Here is a 20,912-nt window from a genome sequence, read left to right on the forward strand (position 1 = left end):
AAAATTCAAGGTGAACTAATGTTAATGATAAGATGCGGTGATGATATTCCTATCCTTAGTGAAAGCGAAGAAGAATTATGGGTCTGTTGAACACAATGAGTATAGAATATAGATTGAGAGTAAATTGAAGAAAGCCGTAAGTAATGAGACGTAGGAGAAATGAGGGCAGTGAGAAACATAAAATCAGAACTGGGTATAACGAAGCAGATAAAATTAAGGAATTTTGCTTCGAGGCAGCTAAATAAACGCTGATGGACGGAGCAAGGGGGACATAAAAAGCAGAGTAGCGTTTGCAGAAAGGGCGTTGCTGGCCAAGACAAATGTATTATCATCAAACATAGACCTTAACATGTGGAAAAAGTTTCTGAGACTGTATGTTTAGAGCACGGCATTGCATGGCTGTGAAACACTGACTATGGGAAAACCGGAACAGAAAAGAATCGAAAAATTTGAGATGTGGTGCTAGAGACGAATGGTGAAAATTAGGTGGACTGATAAGAATAAGGAATGAGAAGATTATCTGTAGAATCGGCGAGGAAGAGAGTGTGTGAAAAACGCTGACAAGGAGAGGGGTCAGGATGATGAGAATCAATTAAGACGTAATGGTACTGGAGGGAGCTGTGAAGGGTGAAAACTAAACTTGAAGACATGATGGTACTGGAGGGAGCCGTAGAGGCTGAAAACTGTAGAGGAAGGCAGAGACTGGGTTACATCCAGCAAATAACTGAGGACATGAACTGCAATTGCTGCTCTGAGGTGAATAGGAAGGCACAAGAGAGGAATTAGTGGTTGGTCCCATGAAACCAGTCAGGAGATTGACGACCCACCTCTGAGAGCTCTACGTGAGTATCAGACAGAATTAAAAGGGTCAGTGAAATGAAAACGAGAGAGGTTCCGCAGAAATGTTTCCAAGACTGTTTGCAGTATGCTGCAGAAGTTGCACTGGGAAGCCCGTACACATCCTCCTCTCTTCCCCTCGTGATTTCCATATTTTTGGAGCCCGTAAAAAAGACGTTCGTGCCTGTCAGTTTGCTTCTAGCGAAGATGTGCACGCCTGAATACAATCGTAGTTCCATAGGCAACTGTAAACATTTTTCCATAAGGCCATTAAGCGTCTTATCTCATAGTGGGAAAAATATATTAACAGTTATGGTGATTGGTCTCTCTCATTTTCACTTGATAGCTCCTCACATATCAACAAGTTGATATAAGCAAAGGCACACGCATCGCTGTAAGAATGTCAACTGCCATTACATCAGCAAGTTGAAGAGGAAGCATGCGGTAAGGCGGGAGGCGAGGAGACAACTGGGTGGTGGGAAATGGCGGGGAAAGGTCGTCTCTCTGGGAGATGTTGCCGCACATGTGGAATTACTTCATAGACAACGAGGGTGATGAAATAACGTTCCCTTTGCACAAGCTGTTTGCACTTTCTAGCGTACTTGCAGTAGAGTTTCGTGTCTCGTAATGTTGCTGACGGAAGGTTTCCTAATTACCGTGTCTTGTAGGGGATAAGGAATCTGCTTCCTTCCGCCGTTACACGATACAATAAAAAGATATATTCATCAGTGAATAACCAGTAGAACGAGTTTAGCCGTGAATTCATGGTTGGCCTGCCAGAACCGTTTTCAGTACACAGTGAGGTGACAAAAGCCATGGAATGGCGAGGTGCAGATATGCAGGTGGCGGTAATATCGTGTACACGAGGTATAAGAGGACACAGCATGGGGTGAGCTGTCATTTGTACTCAGGTGGTTCGTGTGAAAAGGTGTCCGACGTGATTATGGCCGCACAACGGCAATTAAGAGACTTGGAAAGCGGAATGGTAGGTAGAGCTGGACCCATGGGACATTACATTTGGGAAATCGTTAGGGAGTTCAATATTTCGACATCCACAATGTCAAGACTGTGCCGGCAATACCACATTTCAAGCATTATCTCTTAACACGGACAATGCAGTGGCCGACGGTCTTTACTCAACTACTGAGAGCGTAGGGTTTTCAGTGCTAACGGACACCCAAGACTGCGTGAAATAACCGCAGAAATCAATGTGGAACGTGGGACGAACGTATCCGTTAGGACAGTGCGACGAAATTTAGCGTCAGTTGGGCTGTGGCGGAAGGTGACCGACACGAGAGCCTTTGCTAACAGCAGGATATGGCCTGCAGCGCTCTCCTGAGCTGGTAACCATATCGGTTGGACTCTAGACGACTGGAAAACCGTGGCCTTGTCAGATGAGACTCAATTTCAGTTGGTAAGAGCCGATGGTAGCGTCGGAGTGCGATGTAGACCCCACAAAGCCATGGACCCAAGTTGTCAACAAGGTACAGAGCAAGCTGGTGGTGGTTCTATAGTGGTGTGGGCTGTACTTACGTGGAACTCTGCTCTGGTCCAAAACCTGTCATTGAGTGGAAATGCTTTTGTTCGGCTGCTTATAGATCATTTGTAGCCATTCATGGACTTCATGTTCCCAAACAACGATGGAACTTTTATGGATGACAGCGTGCCATGTCGCCGGGAAGCGGTTGTCTGCTGTTGGTATGAAAAACTTTCTGGACAGTTCGAGCGAATTATTTGGCCACCCAGTTCGCCCGACATCAGCCCATCGAACATTTATGGGACGTAATCAAGATGACAGTTCGTGCACAAAATTCTGCACTGGCAACACGTTCTCAATTATGACCTTCTATAGAGGCAACATGGCCCAGTATTTGTATTGTATTGCACTGTATTTTTATTGATCCAGGCAATCATAGTATTGTACAGCTGTGCATATGATATTGGACAGGTCAAGAGAGCTATTTACAAGTAATTTTTACAAATTGATTTTTACATTATTTTGCAGCAAGGAAATTATCTATCTTAAACAAAACAGTTAATACAAATCATAGAATTGTAAGATTGTACATACGATATTGGACAGGTCAAGAGAACATATTTGCAAGTAATTTTTAATAAATTGATTTTACATTATTTTGTAATGAGGAAGTCAGCTATCTTTAACAAAACAGTAAATACAAATGTTGTATGGTAAATTACAAACAGCCAATACAAATGTAATAGTAAAGCAGTCCAGCGTATTTCACAGATATGCACAGTATATAATAATCCAGTATATTTCTGCCGGGGACTTTCGCGACTTGTTGCGTCCAGTGCCACGTCGATTTGCTACTCTGTGCTGGGCAAAAGGAGGTCCTTGTCACCTCAGTGTGTAAGTAGGCTGTTTAGGTTTTTTTTATTGGTAACGCCACGTAGCGCTCTGTATGAAAATCAATGGCTGTGCTGTGTGCAGTCTGTGGCTGGTTTGCATTGTTGTTTGCTATTGTAGTGTTGGACAGCTGGATGTTAACAGTGCGTAGCGTTGCGCAGTTGCAGGTGAGCCGCCAGCAGTGGTGTATGTGGGGAGAGAGATGGCGGAGTTTTGAGAGCGGATGATCTGGACGTGTGTCCATCAGAGACAGTAAATTTGAAAGACTGGATGTCATGAACTGATATATATATTATTACTTTTGAACACTATTAAGGTAAATACATTGTGTGTTCTCTATCAAAATCTTTCATTTGCTGACTATGCCTATCAGTAGGTAGTGCTTTCAGTAGATTGAATCTTTTATTTAGCTGGCAGTAGTGGCGCTCGCTGTATTACGGTAGTTAGAGTAACGAAGATTTTTGTGAGGTAAGTGATTTGTGAAAGGTATAGGTTAGTGTTAGTCAGGACCATTCTTTTGTAGGGATTATTAAAAGTCAGACTGCGTTGCGCTAAAAATATTGTGTGTCAGTTTAGTGTTGATCAGAGTAAGTAAAGAGAGTAATGTCTGAGTACGTTCAGTTTTGCTCAGCTGTTTGAAAATCAAATAATGTAAGAGGTTTATGAGCACAGTAATTCATTAATTATTCTAAGGCAGGGTGTATACGACCCGGGACAACCGGGAGATCCGGGAAAAACCCGGGAATTTTTTCATCCGGGAGAAAACCGGGAAAAACCCGGGAATTGTTTAGAATTCCGGGAAATTTTCATTGTTTTGGTTTTCAGTTAAATTTAGTGATTTGACTGGTAAGAACCAATACTCTAACAAAGGATATTACTGTATGCGGCTACTGCAGAATAACACTGCAGCAACAAAACATGAACGAGAAAAAAAAAAAAAAAAATAAGTTGCAAAGGAAATGCATCGTATACAAAAACAAAACAGTGCTCATACAAGCGTCTGCTAACAGCAATGTATGTCAAAAGCTTTAGGAAGACTATGCACTGCTTTATAACAAATTGCCTCCGATGAGCGTGATGTGACAACTGTTTAAATTAGATTCGTTTGATGTGTTGCGGGCGGACTCTTGCGCGCGCGCAGTTGAGTCGCGTATGGGTAGTACCCTCTCCCGCTTCTGGTTACAGAAGTGTGGCTGGGCGCCACTACTTAATATTGCCCCGGTTCGGAAATACAGTAAATCTGGGGCTGATGCACAGAGCAGTCTGAGGTGTGGTGGGGAGTCTCCACGTGGCCTGTGTTTACGTTCAGTGATTTTGTTGTTTCCTCTTCGTTTATTGCGCTCACGTTAAATGGTAACAAAACGGATTTCTGTGGCCGGGAGCTATCAAATGAATTAAAATACGTTCGCGTGATTACAGAAGGCTAAAATATGTCATCAGCTTCAGATTTTATCCCAACGTTTCTGACAGTCAAGCATTAATCGCCTTACAGAACAATGAAGTTATTTTTGCCGGTTTGCTGAAGAGATTTCGCTGAAAATTAATCTTTTCTGCTGAGGCAGTCAATCTATGTGAATCGAAGTGTTTAATTTCAAACTATTGGCTAGTTTCAACTGTTCACTGCATTTCAAGTGCACGTATGGCATTATGCCATAACGAAGAACTAAACAGGAGATAATACAGTACTGGTACTCCAAGAAAATTTACATACGAATGTGTATTTTAAGCCGAATTATGCGTTTTAGTATGGTTCACGAAATTCCGACGCTCTTGAAGTATCGTATGGTGTCTTGTTTCTCTTATGACATATGTAAGATCTTCTAATGTTTTACACGTACCAACATATGGGCTTCCAGCGTCATCGTAGCTGCGCAAGCGCGGTGACGCCTGTTGTGTGGCGCTCTCTTCCTGAAACGAACAGGTCGCGGGAAAATATTGCGAATGGTCGTTTGAAAAGCATTACATTCAAAGCAGATTTGCTTTTACGCAAGGTGAACTATGTGCGAGAATGTACAATGGATTTCTTAAATCACAAAGCGTTTGACTCTCATTTAAAAATCAACTCTTTGAGGACGACCATTTAGAAGAATTTCGAGCCCAGAAGATCAGACATTTACGTCGTTATTAAAAATTTTAGTGACACATTTATGTGCTGTATCTTAAAGTGTAACACGCGCAAAAAGATCCACATTATGTGGGGAAGCTTAGCTCCTCGTCCAGTTTATTAATCTTGGAGACCAATATTATATGTGAATGGTACGTATTTTAATTTAAACCATGAACTTTTCTTATTTGTGTCTTCGCGCTACTTAAGAGTGATCTTGCCATTGGCTGACTACACCATGTGTCCTATGCTGCCATCAGCTGGCGAGATCACGTGACATGAGCTATGACGGGCTTACAAAAGCCCATCGCAAGCTCGATTTCAATGTTTCGGAAAGTAACATGCGGTGTTTAGTGGAATTCAAATTTATACCTTCGTAATACGAAAATATGCAGCGTACAAATTGCTGCACATCAAAGGTCTTTCAAAACTTGTTTTCTCCCCTGAGTTTAGTTTTCAAAAGTGTCGGGGAATTCTACTCCTGTATGTAAAACAATAAAAATTCAAAGGATTGATGAGTTTTACTGTGCGGAGGAAGAGTATACTGTCACTTAACGCCGAAAAGTCTATTTTCATCTGGGAGAAAGAGTATTTTTAACTGGGAAATCCGGGAAAAATCCGGGAATTTTTTTCCTTGTCCACGTATACACCCTGTAAGGGGACGTTTCATATGTCAACCCTTAGCCGAGGATACCTCACTGGAATCTTCTGATCTTTTCTTCTAGTTTGTGTAATTAGTGTAGCTATCCTTTATTGCTAGCGCGCAATTATAGAGAGAATTTTCTTTGTAGTTGTAGTTTTTCATTGTTGTACAGTAAAACAGTTGTGGCATGCATGTACATTTGCACCAAGTATTTCGCAGCTGCGCTTGCAATTAACGAGATATTGTTTTCAGTGCTATGTTAATGTGTTTTCTTATTTTGCTCTTCAAATTGTGCTTTTCTGTGTTAACGTGTGAAATATTGTGACAATAATGGCGTGTGAAAAACGTAATACTAGGCTCCAAAGTAAACTGAGAAATGACAGTGAAGACGAAAGCAGTGCGTTAGCGCCGCCGAGTAATGAATTAACTAATGTTCAAAGTACTAATTTGGTAACTGTGCATAGGGAAATGGAGCGGGCTGCAAATAATGGCGTAGACAGTGAAACAATTAGTGAACAGGGAAGCATTATTGATCGATCGGTCGGCAACAGCTCGCCTCAGGAATCCGAAATGACAGGACACAATCTCGCAAATACTGTAGATTCAGGTTTTGGGTCCTCACCGTTTGCTCTGATAAGTCAAGACACATTTTCTGCTTGTCAAAATGTGAATGTTGCCGGTGCAAATGCACTGCCGAAAAGCATAGAGGAACATGTTTCAGACACCAGTGCATTGTTATTACAATTAATACAACAAATGGGACAAAATCTTCAAAAGTCATAATATATATAGCAGTTCATGACATCCAGTCTTACAAATTTACTGTCTCTGATGGACACACGTCCAGATCATCTGCTCTCAAAACTCCGCCATCTCACTTCCCCACATGCACCACTGCTGGCGGCTCACGTCCAACTGCGCAACGCTACGCGCTGGTAACAGCCAGCTGCCCAAAACAGCCTACTTACATGTGTACTAGCTGTTTATAAATGAAAGGTACAGATTTAAAAATTAGCAATAAATGTATGTATTGCTTTACATGGGGAAACAGTACAGCACAAGAGGCGGCAACTGTCCTAGTTATTTATGCGTTACCCACTGTTCGCTTGTTATGATTACTGCGCACGAGTAGCGTCTATTTCTAAGATGGCGTCCCAGTACGGCTTCACGTGAGTTCCGTTTTGAGTTGTCCAGATATGTGCTTACAGTGCAGCGTGAGTTTCGTGCACGGTTTAGGAAAGATCACGCAAGAATAACATAAGTAGGTGGTACCCACAGTTCGCGAAAACCAGAAGAATTTTGATGGGGAGTCCTGGTCGACCTCGTGGTGTGTCTGACGCAAACGTTGACAGAGTGCTCGAGGCGTCTCACCGAAATCCTCACAAGTCACTTACGAAAGCAAGCAGTAAATTGTTAAACTAAATGATCATGGCCTGGAAGACGTAGCGTAAAGGCTGTTGGTTTAAGCCGTACAAGTGGGATTCGTACAGGCCCTTACACCAGCAGACAAAGTGAAAAGGCGGGACTCTTTATGAAGAGCCGCAGTTCTGTAGAAACAGCGGTCTTCTCCGATGAAGCAGCTTGCTATATAAGAGGCAAGGTAAACGCACACAATCACTTATCCTGATACAGTATCAGCGTGACTTTCCAAAAGTGGAACGGTTTCTGTGCAGTTTCGCACGAGAAAGTGCACATAACACGATGATGTGTAACTCATCTCGAGACATGTTTCTTGGTTGTTATCTCAACTGAACATCAGTTATGATTAATACACTTTGCAACTAGACGGTGCTCCGCCCCATTTTCACAGTAATGTACGAGAGCTTGTTAATAGTGCTCTGCGACAATGCTGGACTGGACGTGCTGCGAGAGTAGACAACAAACTTCTCCAGTGGCCGCCCCGTTCACCGGATTAAGCACCATGCGATTTCTTTCTGTGGGGGTTTGTGAGAGACGGAGTTCATATACTGCCAACGCTTGTGTCCCTTGGGGAAGTATATGATGCACTGCTCACCGTAAGGGGAGACATGCTACACCGAGAGTGGGAATAATTTTGTTACTGTGTAGATGTGTGTCATGTGACCGTGGGTGGACATATTAAAGGAGTGTGAACAATGCGTGTGAAACTTGGACACTTACCGCTGCATATACTCTAAAGTTTGCCCAAAATTTTTTAAATGGCTCTGTGCACTATGGGACTTAACATCTGAGGTCATCAGTCCCCTAGACTTAGAACTACTTACCTAACTAACCTAAGGACATCACACACATACATGGCCGAGGCAGGATTCGAACCTGCGACCGTAGCGGTCACGCGGTTCCAGACTGAAGCGCCTAGAACTGCTCGGCCACTCCGGCCGGCCAAAGTTTGCCCGTATCAAGTGATTAATAGATTTATTATTAGCATTTGAAATCATATAATTCACTTGTAATCATGTGTGTGAGTTAATACCTACCTGCGGATGAAATTACAGACACACAGACTCACACACACACACTTACTCACACACTCACACACACACACACACACACACACACACACACACACACACACACACATACTTCGGCTAGTCACCCCAGGCAGCACTCTGCGTCAGGGGCCGAACCGCAGTGGAGATGATGGAGTGTACCTAAAGGGACAATAACGATGGGACGAATTTCAGAATTCGGTCTCATGATCAACATATTTTTTCAGTCTTACTTTCCCGGTTTTGGAACTTTTTATAGTTTGTAAAAAGTTTTCTTCATGTATTATCTTTGTTTTCCAGCCTTTTTGCCGCAGTTGCAGATATACAGGTTATACGGGTTAATTACCGAGTTTTCCCACTGTAACACAAGTCTTGTTAAGACCAGATGCATTTCACTCTATTATTTTCTTCAAATGAAACACATTTTTGTCAAAACTCTTACATGCAATTTTTTGGGGGAAAATGAATGTGTGACAGGTCTGGGGTACCCTATATACACGGACAATTACGATTGTTCAAGAGTCCTACAATAGATTCTTATCTCGTCTTACCGCAATGTATGCAAGAAATTTTAATAGAATTTTAAGTCTGTTAGTGGTTCAATACACAAACGTCCATTATACATAAACAAACATAATTTTGTGGCAAAATACGAAATCCTTATTGGGAGATGTATGTTCACATCGATAACTTATGATATACTCAAACCCTTAGTATTGCTGAGATTAGTAATAGAAATGCCAATATTACTGTTTTTTAAATGGACTGAAAGTCACGAACATACTGGTAGTTCAGTTAAATTCTTTACAATAACAACAAATGTTGAAACTGCACTGTTGTAACAATTTGCAGCAAACCGCTTCTGCAGAAAATTGTAAGAAAATATGATTCACAATGGTATGTTACTGTGAAGATGTACAACCACTGGACCACTGGATCAGTGTGTTTCTGACAGCATTCGTAACGGCTCGTTTACAAAATTTCGTTAAAAAATACAAAGGAAGCATTTTGACGTGCCTCTCTGGTGTGTGAGGGGACAGCTGTTGTTCGTGCTTCGCGTGAGGTCCATCCAGAAACTACGTCTTGCCTTCATGCAGAGAGAGAGGTGGTGGATGGAAAGAAACAGTCGCTGAATAACGGAGTAAGTGTTCTTAGACCTACAATTGTGAGAAAGTCACGTTGCTGTTTGTCCTCCTGCGGAAGCTATCCAAATGAGAATTGCAATTGAAGGTGTGAAATCTGCGCCGAGTGAGGTGAGACAAATAGCTATGCGTCAATGATGTTTGTGTAAGAGTGAAACGACGATTGATCGTCATGAGGACAGAAGTGTTTGCCTAACTGTAGTCATAAACGGAATGGTATTCAAAGTGAACGATATCTCAACTTTCAGATAATTTTCCTCAGATTTATGGCAGTGCTCTTTGGGGCCAGAAACATCTTTCTGAAAATCACAAAATGCAACGAATAAATAGTTCTCTGTATTCGCATTTTCGTAAAGATGCAGAAGGAGGAAGTCCCAATAAACAGAATAACAACAGGTGACGAAATATGTGTTTTTCAAACCAAGGAAGAAACGATTTTTCGATACCTCAGCTGTTGGATAACTTCACGCGGTTTTATCGGAAAGCTCTTTGGGTTCAAAATTTCCTCTCTGCCACACTCTGACCATCAAGCACAGGGGGGTTTTGCTTCAGTCCGAATGGGACCCATCTGAACATGTGCCCTCAGCCCAGACTTGGCAACAAGAGATTTGTACCTCCTCACAGCAACTAAAAAGTTACTAGGCTACAAAACCTTTTAGCCTGACAAAGAACTTCGAAATGCTGCTATGGGCTTTTATGCAGCCGAAACGTGTTCCCTAATTAAGAGAGAAATTAAATGATCAAATATGAATTGGGATTATGTAGAGACGTAATGCAAATACATTCTTTTAAGATTTTTCTAATAAATTTGCTTTAACAATTCAAGTATTTAGTAGAGCCCACTGCAGATTTCATTCCGAGTAGCTCTCGTATTAACGATTTTGATCAGAAAGCGTCCTGGTTATTTACGCTGAGGAATTGCCAGAAAAAGTGGACCAGTATTTAGTCACAGCAGGTCACGTTATTAGGCTGAATTGTCCCTGGCTGTCAACTGCTTCTAAACGTGGAGAAAGGTTAATTTGCACAATTTACGAAACGTGTAAACGTAATATCTTTAGCTTTAGGAGTAATGAGTTACAAGTAAAGTAGATTAATTTTGAAAAATATTGCTGGCAGCGACAGGGGCAAGGTACTGTAGTGAATAATTATATTGGATCAACCATGGTTGCAGAAAATGGTTTCAGATTAGAAGGAATCTACTTCATTTACAAGACAGTCCTCTTAATAACTCTGCGGACCGTTCACTTGTTGCGCTCCGTAAGTCAAGCTTTTGCAAAGAAGTGTGGCACGAACAGTGAAGTGTTTTACATCGAGTTGGGTAGAGATACAGGAAAGTATAAAAATTGGAACGGATAGAAGCATGAAGACAGACGTAGATTGTCTGACAAGATATTAGATGTAAGATGGAACGAGGTAGTGGCGCTAGACCTTAAAGATGATGAAAACCGGCTCAGGTCAACGAAACAAACAATTTGAGGGGGAACACAATACAGAAATTTCTGATACAATCACAGTGAAAAATGAGTACTTAGAGATACGGACAAGACTGAAGATAGAATTGTAAACATCATGACATCAAAATAATCAAACTAAAGATCAAGAAAGCAGCTGGTACAGACAGGATTAATTTTATAAGTCTTCAAATACGTAGGTGATCTCTTAAAATTCAGACTCTTTGATTTAACGAGAAGATACTCGTCAAAGAAAGAAGCGAGGCGACATTTATGACCTTCTGCAAAGAAAGGAGATCACTGCGTAACAGAAACCGTCAGATTCGTTGCATTACTTTGAATACTGAGAATAAAATATATGCAAGGAACACAACTATAAGAGATCACGAGAGTTCTTAGATCGACATAATTATTTCGTAATGGTCTTTCATGCATACATGCAGTCTGTAGACCCTATCACACAACTCGAAGTAAAAGACGTGAATTTAATCATGAAATATACATTATATTCCTCGTTTATATCAATGTATTCGAGAGGATGGAAGAAGTTGGCTGTGAGAAAAGCTGGTAAGTTAGGACGTTTCAAAACATATGATTAAATCTCTTAAAATCCTACACAAACACACGTCTGTTGTCATAGGCCGGACTTAAGGCTCATAATAACCAATTAAGGTTTTAGGGGAGATTGTTGTCTGACGCCTGTATTATTAATCTAGTTCTTACAGAAGCTGGTGAAACAATCGAGAGCAGTTACTGTAGCACGTTTTGTGCTCCAGCAAAACACTGAGAGATAGCTCGCTAGTTTCGCACGGATGAGCGCTGAACAAAACTTGTCTTACGGAAACCCAGATAAAGTTCTACGCGGGAAGGGCAGTCTTTTCTCTTCTGTATGGCAATGAAATATGGAACCCGAATGCCAACAACAGGAGCCAAATTAAAAAAGGTAAGCACCACTTTCGGATCAGGCATCTGGCTTGTTCCGACCAGCAGTACGAGGAGCGATCTGTGTTCGTGGCACTCGTGATCTGCATGTCGACGGTTCCTACAGCCGTTATTGCCAGTAGTAGACGAATCCTGATGATGGCCTACTTCGTTATTCAAGCAGCTCCTCATTCGGTCTCACAAGGGATGAGTAGACCTGTTCCTGAACTCTGTACCCCATAAAAAAACTGGAGAGTTACAGGGAATCGAACCGGGTCTCTGTACCGGAAGCTGCGAAGCTAACAAGCAAGCGGAGATTAAGCTAGAAAAGTTAAGTTTCCCAAAGGAGTCAGAGATTGTAGCAGACTGCGTTATATAAGCAATGAAGACATAAGAAGATAATCGAAGAAATAGAATAGTACAGGGAATGGATAGTGTGTAACTACCCAAAAAGGTATAACATTGACGGAAAAACTAATGGTTTTTGGAAAGAGCAGTAAGGTGGTGAGCTGGTGAATAGGAACAGGCTCCCCGGCCTCAGCCATGATGATAATGATGATAAAAACATTATTTTGATTACATATTCGTTGCAGGAAAGGAAAGAAGGAATAGTGTTTGGTAAATAAGTCCGAAGGCCTGCCCCATACTCATTCAGACCTCCATTTTGTGTATAATTTATCCTGCCCCTATTCCCCTTGCTGCGATTTCTTTGTGTGCTCATATTTTCTGCGAAGCGGAATTCTTGAATCATTTCAGTTTATTTAGTGTACCTGCCTCGTCTTTGCTGAAGACGCTCTTATCGTACCTCATCCTCATGTCCTTCCGAAGCAGCCTGAGGTTGTCCATTGAAGTTGCAGAAACTGTTACATTACGAGTCCTATAGTATTCCTATCGAAGTGATATCTTTAAAAAACATGTGAGCACTGGGTCCGGCGAGGAACAGACGTAGGCCGGCGTCTCTGCTCACGGAAGGAACCCACTGCACCGAGGAGTGGTGTTTGCGCCCTTTGACGACCCAGAATGGCTCTGTTGGTCTGGGGCGTCCTTGAAGGCTGAATTTGTTCAGTCGGGACTCTACATGTAGTTTTCCGTTTGCGTGTCTGGTATCGATGAGAGGGTTTCCAAGCTTAGATTCCCATATGACAGACTATCACGATCAAGAGAGACATACGCTCTCACTCCATGACGCATGGCGGCGAGATGTGCTTAACAAATAACTCTGCTGAACTTCGTAATCAGAAACTCTCGGCCATCGACTAGTACCGCTTTGCTGACTAAATCCCGCAGATGAAATGTCTTCCATCCTCGTACATAAGCGAGATCGGCTATTGAGGTTAGTAAATTTAGTGACGTGGGCTAATGCATGCAGATCAGGACGCTACTTAGCATGACAACGAAAATTTCTGTGACAAAATACATTGCGCTGTTTTATATCTTTTCAAGAATAGAAGGAGAACTGCCTCAGTTTTGTTATTCTATTTTGATCCAGCGGAGTAAAAGACTTTAACATTTAGTCTTTTGTTTCTCCCATGATACAGGTCTGACCAATGACGATATTGCGGCACAGGCAGTACTGTTCTTCTTTGGCGGTTTCGATACGGTGTCGACGTTGATGACTTTCTGCAGTTACTTGCTGGCGACTCACGAGGACGTCCAAAGGAGATTGCAGCAGGAGGTGGATGACGTCATGAAGAAGAATCGCGGCCAACCCGACTACGAACAGGTCATGGCCTGCCAGTACCTCGACATGGTCATCTCCGGTAAGCTTTAACTCTGTTTTTGAGGAGATAGGGAAGAAAATTTAATACGCTGCTCATATACTTCGCTGGCGATTTTCTACAGTTCAGTTTGAACCAAGTGAGGCGCTGACACGGAGAATGGAGTACATCATCAAACACAAATTTTGCAGGAGAAGCAAAAAAATGGTTTTGACACTATGAAACACGAAGTTGTATTTGCAAAAAACTACAAAAATTCTAAATTAACTTTAAAAATATATTTACAGAAATCTGTCACATTTGTGTAAGAAATATAATCATGGTGTAGAAAGACTGCGGTAAAATGCACGATATTTGATGTCCATGTAGTCCAACTTCGCCAGGAGGTCTTTTTTTAGCATCACTGATGATTGGCTTTTTTCCAGCTGGTCATAGAGAACGAACTGCAGAGCTGCTCTTGACAGATTTGCCCTGTATCAAAATGCTGTGCTCTCTCCACGGTTCCATTTCATTGGACGAATCTTCTGTTTCTATGATGGGTAGCTTGTCCCTAAAAATTCTAGTCCAGGAAGCAGAACTGACCTTCGCTGGTAGTGTATGCAATAATGTATCGCATACCGAGGCAAAATCACTGAAATCTTTACAGTATTGAACAGTTGTACATACTTTGCTTCTCTAATCATATCGGCTATTTCGTCAGATGTCACTGATTGTGAAACCTTTTTTCTATTCTGTATTTTGCTGAAATATAGATCACAAGGCATGTACGAGTGCCCCGACACTGAAATTTCAAACTGACATTATCAACTATACTGTTTACCACTGCGTAGACAAAAGCCTTTAAAACCATCCGAAACCATACAGTCATGGCCAGAGTCAGGGGCAGATATTTATCTTCTGCTCAAAGCAGGATCGTCGATATTACACAGTCTTGTTTGTTTTATATGCGCAATGTTGATTAAACCAAGTAAGAAATTACCTTGATTTATCCAATTTTCGTGCCAAAACTCTGAGTGCAGCTTCCGTACGTCATTCTCTTCAACTACGGCAGTTATATTTGCATTTACAAGTAGCCTGCACAAGAGAAGTATACAAGTCGCTTAGATCTTAATGAAACGCAAAAGAAGTCGTTACTCCTGAATGTATCAAATAAATTTCGTTACAGAAGGAAAACATGACTTACCAGTTTGTATGGAAGGTTTCGGAGGTATTTTGTCATACTAAGAACTCCTACTAACACTAATACCGGATTAATAACATTGTAATGAACGCTTGGCCACAGAGGAAAAGTCAGTAACTCGGTGGCTTGTTCACTTTCCCCTATATCAAAGCCAGCTCACGTTTTGTTACTACAAGTACCATCTTGCGTCGTTTGAATGAACGCAATCGCTCACAACTTTGGCATTTTGCTATTTCTGTGCCACTGGCGACATGTTTTACTACCTTTCCGAGTAAAAATCTGAAAAATGATTTCTGTGTTTACTTGGTAACAGTTACACTTTGACTGGCCCGCCCGGTTGGCCGTGCGGTCTAACGCACGGCTGTCCGGGCGGGAAGGAGCGCCTGGTCCCCGGCACGAATCCGCCCGGCGGACTTGTGTGGAGGTCCGGTGAGCCGGCCAGTCTGTGGATGGTTTTTAGGCGGTTTTCCATCTGCCTCGGCGAATGTGGGCAGGTTTCCCCTATTCCGCCTCAGTTACACTATGTCGGCGATTGCTGCACAAAGAAGTTCTCCACGTACGCGTACACCACCCTTACTCTACCACGCAAACACAGGGGTTACACTCGTCTGGTGTGAGACGTTCCCTGGGGGGTCCACCGGGGGCCGAACCGCACAATAACCCTGGGTTCTGTGTGGGGTGGCGGAGGGGTGAAGTGGACTGCGGTAGTCGTCGTGGGGTCGCGGACCACTGCGGCGGCGGCGGGGTCAAGAACTTTTCGAAATTTTGGCAACAACGTTTATCATTTATACATTACACATTTATTTATATTTTATATATATATTAAGAAAGTGTTAAGAAAGGGTTTTTGAATGTCGTTATCGTATCGTGTAAAAATTTGAAGTAAATCAGTCAAGAACTATTGAAGATTTTTGCTAGTAACGTTTCCTAGTTATACGTATATTACGCATTTATTTGTATATAATATACATTAAAAGATATCGTTCTTGATTTTGCCAATAACGTGTCCCTTTTAAATAGTATATATATATATATATATATATATATATATATATTTATATATGAGGAATGTTCCCTGAAAGTGTGTGTGGTGTCACCGCCAGACACCACACTTGCTAGGTGGTAGTTTAAATCGGCCGCGGTCCATGTAGTACATGTCAGACCCGCGTGTCGCCACTGTGATCGCAGACCTAGCGCCACCACCAAGGCAGGTCTCGTGATATGAGAGTGGACTCGACCCCAGTTGTACGAGAACCAAGCTACCGCCCAGTTGTACGCGAACCTAGCTATCGCCCAGTTGTACGAGAACCAAGCTACCGCCCAGTTGTACGCGAACCTAGCTATCGCCCAGTTGTACGAGAACCAAGCTACCGCCCAGTTGTACGAAGCCTTTCTCTCTCATTAGCCGAGAGACAGAATAGCCATCAGCTAAGTACTGGCTACGAACTAGCAAGGAGCCATTTGTATCAGTGCCTATAGCGTACGAGTATTCAAGAGAGATGTATTCCAAGGAATCAATAAAAGTTAAGTAAAAAGCATCTACATACTTTTCTTCTTATTCATTCATAAGTTCTCATGTTCCAGACTTCACGCCCGTCTGCGTTATGCCGAGCGTGCACTATCGGCCACAGCGTTAGTTTAGCATTCCTTTTCAGCAATCCACATCACGGTGTCGGTCCAGCTACCGACACTACAATTATTGGCGCCGAGGGAAAAGGACCTTTTTCTGATTGCTTACATTTATTTCTGATTGCTTACATTTATTTGTGTCATGGCTTCGCCACATTCTCCAGATGTACTGTCCGAATTTTATCGCTTGCAGACTCAGCAGACGCAGGCGTTACTGGATGCCCTTGGACAGCTCGTCCAGGGTCAACGTACCCTTCAAACCGATGCGGCCGCCGCCGCTTCTTCGCTACCGCTGCCACTGAACGCTGTTGCACCTCCCTTTCGACCATACGTGGCAGCCGACGAGACCTGGCAAGAGTGGTCTCGTCAGTTCGCCTTCCACCTCGCTGCCTACAGAATTCCAGGTAATGAGCGGCAGCCGTTTTTGCTTTCTTGTGTCGGTGTGTCCACATACCGTGTGATAGTGAAATTGTTTCCCCGCCGCGACGTAGCAACTTTGTCATACGAGGAAATTTTGTCTGCCTTAGATGTCTATTTCAAAGAAACAGTTAATGTGGTTGCAAAACGGTATACGTTTTTTCGTACAAAACGTACGGCCGGTCAAACTAATAGGGAGTGGGTAGCAACATTGCAAGGACTTACTAGGGACTGTGCCTTTGAATGTGACTGTGGTCTTTCTTATTCAGATACAATGGTGCGTGATGCAATTGCACAGAACGTTTCTGATGTTCGCATACGGGAGCAAATTTTGAAACTAGTTAATCCCTCCCTTCAACAAGTGATAGACATATTGGATAGACAGGACACACTTGACTGTGCTCAGGAATCCTTTGCAACTTCGCCAGCTGTGTGTAACATTAACCGGCCCGCCGGGCGCGCTCGCGCAACGCGGCCCGGTCAACTGCCCTCGCGGCCGTCCGCACGGCTGCCGCCGCGTGCTAAGCCAGGTGTGCCGCGCCAGCCCACAAATGCAGTGAAATCATGCCCGCGGTGTGCTACTAGACATTCGCGTGAACATTGCCCGTCACGCCAAGCTATTTGCTTTTTCTGCAATAAGAAAGGACATGTTCAAAGCGTTTGCCAGAAAAAGCTCAGATCAGACAATCACAATCATTCCAGGCCCTTTGCTTCGCGCCGGAATCGAACCAAGGACACTCCGGCTCGTGGACCTTCGCCTATGGACATTCATGTCGTTAATTCCACTTCGTCCAGTGACACTTTCTCTAACAGTAACAGTGATCGTCCCACAAAAACTGTGCGTCGACGTCGCCGGAAATCACGTCAATTAGCAAGTGATTCTGTAGCAGTGTCTGTTCCAATTGCACAAAACTGTCGCTCTTGTCGTCAGCAGGACAATAAACTTTTTGTGGACTTAGACTTTGAAGGCCAAGTGATACCATTCCAGCTCGATACCGGAGCTGCAGTTTCATTGCTCAATCACGACACGTACAAACAACTGGGCAAACCTCCGTTGCGTGCCGCAAATGTTCAGCTAACTACATATTCCGGACAGACAATTCCTGTGTTAGGACAGTGCAGCCTTCTTGCAACATTCAAGGGGCAAACAAAACTTGTGTCATTTTACGTTCTTCGTTCTTCTTCTGCAGTGAACTTGTTTGGTCTAGATTTATTTAAGTTGTTTAACATGTCTATTGTAAATCAGGTCCTATCAGTGAATCAGACTGTGCCTACAGACAGTGTTTCTCGGCTGTGTGACGAATTTGCAGACATTTTTGCACCGGGCTTAGGTTGCGCTAAAAACTATGAAGCACATTTAGAACTGAAGGTAAACGCGCAACCGAAATTTTTCAGGGCGCGCAATGTTCCCCACGCATTGCGTGATGGGGTCGCAAGAACATTGAACAATGTAGAATCACAAGGTGTGAGTGAATGCGCGCACTGCCTCTTTCCTTTCAGCTCCGCTTCATCGCTTATGCCGTACAGGTGTTCCGTTCGTCTGGACGACGGAATGCGAACGCGCCTTTCGCCAGTTGAAATCGGCGTTGCTTTCTAATACTTGCCTTACGCCAGTCGATCCCCAGAAACCCCTTTTGTTGATGGTAGATGCATCGGATTTCGGGATCGGTGCTGTGCTTGCGCACAAAGTTGGCTCACATGATCGCCCTATTGCCTTTGCGTCCAAATTGCTCTCGTCTGCGCAAAGAAATTATTCACAGATAGAGAAAGAAGCTTTGGCTCTCGTGTTTGGTGTTACTAAGTTCCATGATTTCTTGTATGGTCGTCACTTTACCATCATCACAGACCACAAACCTTTGACATCGCTTTTTCATCCGTCCAAGCCTGTACCTCCACGTACAGCGCAGAAATTCATTCGCTGGTCTATTTTCCTCTCGCAGTACCGCTACGATATCTTGTATCGGTCCACTGCTAAGCACGGAAACGCCGATGCGTTGTCCCGTTTGCCTGTTGCTGAGGATCAAGCATTCGATTCTTCCGAACTTGCTTGCATGTTCATTGATTCGGAAACCGATGAAGTGGTTGAATCGTTTCCGATTGATTTTCGTCGTGTAGCTACAGCCACAGCTGCTGACCCTGTCCTTGCTACTGTTTTACGTTTTGTTGCTACGCAATGGCCTTTGTCAAAGTCTCGGATCGAGGATCCGTTGGTTCGCCGATTTTTTGCTCACAAGGAGAGACTTTTTGTTCGACGTGGTGTTTTGTTGTTGCGTTCTGATAATGATCAGTCCAGAGTCGTGGTCCCACGTTCGTTACAGTCCTCTGTTTTACGGCTTCTTCACCAAGGACATTGGGGTATAGTGCGAACGAAACAACTTGCTCGTCAGCACTGTACTTGGTTCGGAATCGATGCTGCGATTACGAATATGTGTTCATCGTGCCCGGCGTGTGCCGAACAACAGTCCGCACCGCCGCGGAAAGTCTTTGCGTGGCCAAAAGCCACTTCCCCTTGGCAACGCTTGCACATTGATTTTGCTGGTCCATTCTGGAATGCTCGATGGTTGGTTCTGGTCGACGCCTTCAGTAATTTTCCTTTTGTTGTTCGGATGTCTTCCACGACGTCCTCCGCCACCATCCAAGCGTTGTCTGCTATCTTTTGCATTGAAGGTCTTCCGCAGACTATTGTTTCCGACAATGGCCCACAATTCATGTCCGCAGAATTCCAGTCTTTCTGCCAGGCCAATGGTATTCAACATCTGACATCCGCGCCGTTTTCGCCTCAGTCCAACGGTGCCGCTGAACGATTGGTCCGGACTTTCAAGTCACAGATGTTGAAATTGAAAGAGTCGCACTCTCGGGAGGACGCATTGTTGCTCTTTTTGTCTTCGTATCGCTCTCAGCCCCGAGATGGTCGCTCGCCGGCTGAGTTGCTCCACGGTCGTCCTCATCGCACCTTGATGTCTTTGATGCATCCGCCGCATCAGGTTCCTGTGCAGCGGCAGACTCCTGCTTTTGCTCCAGGCGACGTTGTATTTTATCGCAACTATCGAGGTTCACGGCGTTGGCTCGCAGGGCGCATTCTTAGCTGCCTCGGCCGCGCGATGTATTTGGTTTTGGGGGCCTCTGGTGAGGTGCGTCGGCATCTCAATCAGCTGCGCCTCTGTCGTCGCTCGGGTTCTGCCGCTCCCCGTCTGCTTTCAGCGACGGTGCCGTCCGGTCAGCGCCCTGGGGACCCATCTACTGGCTCGCCTCATCCCCAGGTGTTACCGACGATGCCTTCCATTTTGCCCCATGGCGACGCGCCGCCGCCGCCGCCGCCGCAGCTGCAGCAGCAGCCGCCGCCGCAGCCGCTTGTTCTCCCACCGGCGCCGACCGCATTCGACGCTTCGTTGCAGCCGCCAGGCGCCTCCCAGGGTCACGCGCCGCCGATCGCTTCCCGTGACCAGCTGTCCTCCGCCATGGAACTCCCGCCCGCTCCGGACCACATGACGTCATCGCGCGTCGGCTACCCCGACGCAATGGAGGTCGACACTTCGGCCCCTCATGTTTCTTTACGGGCGCATACACCGCATGTTGACGTGCACCCTGGACTAGTTTTGCAGGCGTTTCCTAGCTCCCCTCGGACCGGATGGCCGGGTGCGGGTGGCACAGCCTCGCCTGTTGTTAGGCTCCCCACCTCATCGCATACGTCAACATGTGGTCCTCCCCACGGCGGGCGGAAGCCTTATCTCACGACCGTTCGCCGATTTGCGGGGGAGGAATGTGGTGTCACCGCCAGACACCACACTTGCTAGGTGGTAGTTTAAATCGGCCGCGGTCCATGTAGTACATGTCGGACCCGCGTGTCGCCACTGTGATCGCAGACCTAGCGCCACCACCAAGGCAGGTCTCGTGATATGAGAGTGGACTCGACCCCAGTTGTACGAGAACCAAGCTACCGCCCAGTTGTACGCGAACCTAGCTATCGCCCAGTTGTACGAGAACCAAGCTACCGCCCAGTTGTACGCGAACCTAGCTATCGCCCAGTTGTACGA

The 20,912-nt window shown here is 44.4% G+C and overlaps 1 protein-coding gene across 1 annotated transcript in view; it reads left to right on the forward strand.

The window, feature by feature from the left end:
- The window catches only part of LOC124776054 (cytochrome P450 9e2-like), a 63,947-nt gene that overhangs the window by 24,782 nt on the left and 18,253 nt on the right, over positions 1-20,912 (forward strand). Inside the window, exon 5 of the mRNA XM_047250896.1 lies at positions 13,473-13,694. Within this exon, the coding sequence (XP_047106852.1) occupies positions 13,473-13,694 (222 nt within the window). The remainder of the gene's footprint in view (positions 1-13,472; positions 13,695-20,912) is intronic.

This window comes from Schistocerca piceifrons, chromosome 2 (genome assembly GCF_021461385.2).
Source record: "Schistocerca piceifrons isolate TAMUIC-IGC-003096 chromosome 2, iqSchPice1.1, whole genome shotgun sequence".
NCBI lineage: Eukaryota > Metazoa > Arthropoda > Insecta > Orthoptera > Acrididae > Schistocerca > Schistocerca piceifrons.